The following is a 6,323-nucleotide window of genomic DNA, read 5'->3' on the forward strand; positions in this document are numbered from 1 at the left end:
AAAAAAAAACATCATATATTATTTTAACAATGAAATCTTGGATTATTTTCTATGTCAACTAACAACAATCTTGAACAAAATAGTAAAAGTGATTTTATTTAAAATTTTCTCTGTAAAAGTAACATTTTATTGTAACGATCAAATTTTATTTAAAAGTGATTTTTCATTCTAGCAACTAAAAGATATTTGGATAATAAAATTAATGTAACCTAATATGATTCTCCTTGAACAACTATTTGCAAAATGCTTGTGGTATTGTCTAACCTTCTCACTACAATACAAATTTTTTTTTAAAAAAAAATCCCTGTTAAGATTTTTCTAAATCAAATTTTTATTTATAGTTCTTTTGATCAATAATATTTGGTAGGGGTCCTATAAGGTCCAAGGGAAAAAACTTCCTAACCTATAGTGACTAAAATTGATATTTTTTCTTGGATTATAGTGTACTATATTTTTCACATTTTAAAAAAAAAAAACTATTTTACGTCAATATAAAATTATGCTATATTTTTATAGCATATTATGAGGATTCATGTCGAAAAACTTCACATTAGAAATAAAATATTTTCTTAACAAAGGAATTTTGTATTCGTAAAGCTCTCGAATCAAGATTTCTAATTAAGATTAAAAGAGTACTTATTACTCTGCTATAATCCCGAATAAGAATGACAAGAAGTAGATGTTAAGAAGAGTCACATAGGTATTGTAACTATATTATATTAGGCACATAAATTCTACAACTATAGCCATCAATTTTTCCTAATATTTTTATTTGTAGAAGCAAAGAATGTATGTATTTTCCATTAATATCAATCATTATAAAAGAGATATAGTCCACAACTAACATTAAATTAAACAAAATATATGCCCATACTACTATACTAATGTTTGCATTGGACCACGTTATCATATTTTGACGCTCATGACGGAAGACAAGTCTCTAAAGAATGTATGTACATTATATCTTAATCGAACCCACATTAGAATGAGTAAGAACGTTAATAAGACTACGCTCAAAATCACTTGTTGAGCGCCTTTTAGATTAAAACGTAAGGTACAATTCGTCTGGACCTAGGACCAAAGCGGAAAATAACGTAACGGTTAGACCTATACAATCAGTCCATTCTCATATAATCATACAACATTTTTTTCAAAGCTTATCCACTAATATTTATAAATTATAAGATAGAAAAAAAGAGGGCCCCTGGATAAGAAAGAAAGATGTTGAACAATTTGACTAATTTTTAAACTATTTAATTGTATTTATAAGTTTTATATATACTATTATATAGGGGTTACACACGTATATCAATTATTATGATTGAGACAATACAAAGGATGTCACTGAAAGCTATATACTTGTTTTGTCCCTTGTTCTATAGGACGGACGGTATTTGATTGAACACAGAATTTAAAATATTAAATCTAATTATATTTATATAGTAAAATTTGATGACATGTTTATCCTTGAATCTTTCGATTATACGGACATAATTAAATGCTATAGCGACAGTTAGTTTTGGTATGTATGGAACCTAATGTCCACGTGAAGAAGTAAAGTAAATAGAAGGTTCATAAACAGTTGAATACTTATTCCAAAAGTGTTCTACTCGACCTAATTGATAAATGAACTTTTTTCTAAAATTACATTTGAGTTTAAAATCTAAAAATTTGAATAAATTTGGATTTCAAAAGTTGGGAAATTGGATAAATAGTATTATAAAATTGCTAACAAAGAAAATATATAATCTCTCTGTCTATTTATAAATTCTTTTAAAGTGTTGTGATCATCCCATTTCACTAAGTCATAGTTGACATTGAACTAGCTAACTTGTCAAATTGTTCATCAATATATAATTAGGCTTTTCATTGTGGTCCTTATATAGAGAGAATGATTAAGCCAACCAAAAAGTTGATCAACTCTTATCCAAATTGAAGACATAATTAAAATGATGGCATGGGTGTCGATCGCGAATTCAGGATGTAGAGTCAGTACGTTCAAAATGAATGCGATCTTTTGAATCGTCGTCAAAAAAAAAAACCAGGTAACAGAATAATGATCATTAAAGAGGTTCAAATAAGTAACTATGGTATATTCGAAAATTAGAGCTTTCGTTCGAAATAAGAAAAAAGAACATGTCAAAAATGAACGTTTTTTGGAATCATTACCCTTGTTTACACTTACATGTTCCATGTTTGGTTGAAACATATCCAAATCTCTTGTAGTTTAGCCTATTTGGTACTTGGGACCAAAATACCTTTTAATGTTCATGTTCTTGAATCTATAGCAGGATTGTTTGCTAGGTTCTTGTGATTATTGAATACCATTTGATGAGCATGACAGAAGTTTCCATCAGAGACGGAAGTTGAGGTGTGTTTCGATAAACAATTGGTGATAATTTAGATAGTAACTCGCAAAAACGTGATATTTCAGGAGCGTTTCAATAAACAGTTGGTGATAATTCAGATACTAACTCGCAAAAACGTGATATTTTAGGTGTGTTTTGATAAACAGTTGATGATAATTCAGATAGTAACTTGTGAAAACGTTATATTTTAGGTGTCTTTCGATAAACAATTGGTGATAATTCAGATAGTAATTCATAAAAACGTGACATTTTAGGTGTGTTTCGATAAATAGTTGGTGATAATTCAGATAGTCACCGCAAAAACATGATGTTTCAGGTGTGCTCCAATAGACAGTTAGTGATAATTCAGATAGTACCTCGCAAAAATGTGATATTTTTGGTGTGTTTCAATAAACAATTGTGATAACTCAGATAGTAACTCACAAAAACGTGATATTTTAGGTGAAGAGACGGAAGTTGAGGTGTGTTTCGATAAACAGTTGATGATAATTCAGATAATAACTCGCAAAAAGGTGATATTTTAGGTGTGTTTCGATAAACAGTTGGTGATAATTCAGATAGTAACTAGCAAAAAGTGATATTTTAGGTGAAGAGACAGAAGTTGAGGTGTGTTTCGATAAACAGTTGTGATAATTCAGATAATAACTCACAAAAAGGTGATATCTAATTTTAGGTGCGTTTCGATAAACAGTTGGTGATAATTCAGATAGTAACTTGCAAAACGTGATATTTTTGGTGTATTTCGATAAACAGTTGGTGATAATTCAAATAGTAACTCGCAAAAAGTGAAATTTTAGGTGAAGACACGGAAGTTAAGGTGTTTTTTGATAAACAGTTGGTGATAATTCAGATAATAACTCACAAAAAGGTGATATTTAATTTTACGTGTGTTTCGATAAATAGTTGGTGATAATTCAGATAGTAACTCGCAAAAACGTGATATTTTAGGTGTATTTCAATAAACAGTTGGTGATAATTCAGATAGTAACTCACAAAACGTGATATTTTAGGTGTGTTTCGATAAACAATTGTTGATAATTCAAATAGTAACTCGCAAAACATGATATTTTAGGTGTATTTCGATAACAGTTGGTGATAATTCAGATAGTAACTCGCAAAACATGATATTTTAGGTGTATTTCGATAAACAGTTGATGATAATTCAGATAGTAACTCGCAAAAACGTGATATTTTAGGTGTGTTTCAATAATCAGTTGGTGATAATTCAGATATAGTAACTCACAAAACATGATATTTTATGTGTGTGTCGATAAACAGTTGTTGATAATTCAGATAGTAACTCGCAAAAACGTGATGTTTTAGGTTTGTTTCGATAAGGTGATAATTTAGATAGTAACTCGCAAAAAACGTGATATTTCAGGTGTGTTTCGATAAACAGTCGGTGATAATTCAGATAGTAACTTGCAAAAAGGTGATATTTTAGGTGTGTTTTGATAAACAGTTAGTGATAATTCAGATAGTAACTCGCAAAACGTGATATTTTAGGTCTGTTTTGATAAACAGTTTGTGATAATACAAGTAGTAACTCGCAAAAACGTGATATTTTAAATGTGTTTCAGTAAATAATTAGTGATAATTCAGATCGTAACTCACAAAAACGTTATATTTTAGGTGTTTTTCGACAAACAGTTGATAATAATTCAGATTACTGCTCGCAAAAATATTAGGCCCATTGGTCCAAAAGTTTGTAGACTATTCATGTGGATCAGTACTGTATAGGCCCAGCTCAGATGATTGTCTTCCTCAACAAAAAATTATATTTTTTCTTGTTCAAGGATTTAACTTTTTTTTTTTTTTTTTTTCAGAGTTTGAAGATTGAATTATACTACAAGTAGTTCCAATTTTGACTTAGCAAAAGGTAAAATCTATCTTTTTTCTCTATATCAATTTTTAAAATAATTACAGTATATATTAATTTTATTACCAAGTTTGCTATAAGTTCTTGATTCAACTGGCTTTGCTTTATTCTGCATAACTAGAAATATTCTTTTTAATATCTTGTTTGATGATTCAAATTACTTGTTTTGATTCAATTCGTTTGTCTGATTTTGACTTGCCATGTGGACTTGAAGAAAGTGAAGAAATGTGGTCTTAAGTGAAAGATATGTAGAGTATTTAAAATTACTTTAATATTGTGGTCTAAAACATGTCACGTGGAAAGTTACAATTAAGAAAAGAAAGATATTTTTTCCAAAACTAACTTTAAAGGAAAGTAAACAAATAAATTGGAACGAAGTGGCTTGTAGTTTTTCGATAACTGTAGTGTCAGATTGGCTTGGACATACGAGAAGAAATCGCTTAGTATTTTTTCCTTCATCGGGTTTTGAACTTGACACCTTATGCTTCTCAACACGCTTAATTGACCACTAGGCCACACGCCTACACCGTTAGGTCTTAAGGAAAAATGTTCAATGTAGTGAAAGTTACATTTGTTCTGGAGATTTCCTATCAAGTTATTAGATTAGAATGTGATTTATATACACCAGTAGCGTAAAGAATTTCTCTATGCACATCGCGAAAGCAGTCTGTGCGGTTCCAGCAGGTTACACGCACACATAGCTGCAGCGGTTTTAGTATCCAAACTTCTCATAGACGATGGTAGAGCCACATCATCTTTGTATTTTGACTCCCCTTAGTGAAATTCCTGGCTGTGCTGTTGCTCATAGATGCTTAAATTTGGATATGTGAGATCAGAAAGCGTAAGTGCATTGCCTATCTTCAGTGAATCATTCATGTTTGAACTGCATATAGCGACCGTATTTTACAGGGTGAAGATGTTTGGTATTTCTATATCAGAAAACAAAGAATTGTTCTGAAACAGTCTCGCTACCTCACAAAGGTAGGGGTAAGCCGTAAGGTCTGCGCACATCCCACCCTCCCCATACCACACTTGTGGGAATACACTAGGTATGTTGTTGTTGTAAAATAAAACGAATTATCCGAGCAGTAGCCTTCTTCAATGGCTCTTCTACATCAGACGTGTGGTTCATTGAAGCTATCTGAATGATAGAATGTTCCTCTTATATATTCACGAATTGTGATTGAGGCGTAGTTGATTGATTGATTTAACATATCCAGTTTGTTATAAAGAAATCTTTGAGGACTAAGTAGAGAAGAGGTTTGAATGGATAATTTGATAGGAATGAGTATCCGAGGCAAGATATGCCAGAGCATACACCTAAGGCGATCTACATCTTTGCATGCCAAATCCTTAGATTTATTGTTGGCAGAATATGAAAATAAGTACATTGTCTAGGAATCTTCATTTCAAGATGAAACACTAATATATGTTGTGTAATGCAGTATCACCGATTCTGAAGAATGAATTCCGATCTGGTACTACATACTGGTGGATGTCACTGTAAAAAGGTTAGATGGCGAGTCTATGCACCATCAAGCATTGTTGCATGGGATTGTAATTGCTCTGACTGTTCCATGAGACGAAACACACACTTCATAGTTCCCTCGGAGAGATTTGAACTTATCGGAGACTCCAAGGAGTTCATCACAACCTATACATTCGGGACTCACACTGCTAAGCACACCTTCTGTAAAGTTTGTGGCATAACTTCTTTCTACATCCCACGATCGAATCCAGATGGAATATCTGTTACATTATGGTGTGTTGATCCTGGTACGCTAACTCATGTTGAGATCAAATGTTTCGATGGACAAAATTGGGAAGGCTCGTACGAGCAAACTGGCATTGCTTCTTGTTCAAAGACAACAGATGAAGAAGACTCAAAATGATATCGACCTTTTTGGTTTGAAAAGACAGAAGCATAATGTAGCACTTGATGAACCTTTAGTAAATCGATGAGATCATGAACAACATTAGAAGCTGGTTGTTGATAATCATCTTCTCTTATCTATTTTTCACAAATCTGTATTGTTGTTATAAGTTGATATCTATATGCTCCAATATACTCTTCA

The 6,323-nt window shown here is 31.6% G+C and overlaps 1 protein-coding gene across 1 annotated transcript; it reads left to right on the forward strand.

Annotated features, from left to right (window-relative positions):
• Positions 1-5,711: 5,711 nt before the first annotated feature.
• LOC107849563 (centromere protein V) lies at positions 5,712-6,323 on the forward strand. Its single transcript, XM_016694118.2, has one exon. It carries the CDS (start codon positions 5,712-5,714, stop codon positions 6,138-6,140), a length of 429 nt encoding a protein of 142 aa, XP_016549604.1. The 3' UTR covers positions 6,141-6,323.

Source organism: Capsicum annuum, chromosome 12, assembly GCF_002878395.1.
Source record: "Capsicum annuum cultivar UCD-10X-F1 chromosome 12, UCD10Xv1.1, whole genome shotgun sequence".
Classification (NCBI taxonomy): domain Eukaryota; kingdom Viridiplantae; phylum Streptophyta; class Magnoliopsida; order Solanales; family Solanaceae; genus Capsicum; species Capsicum annuum.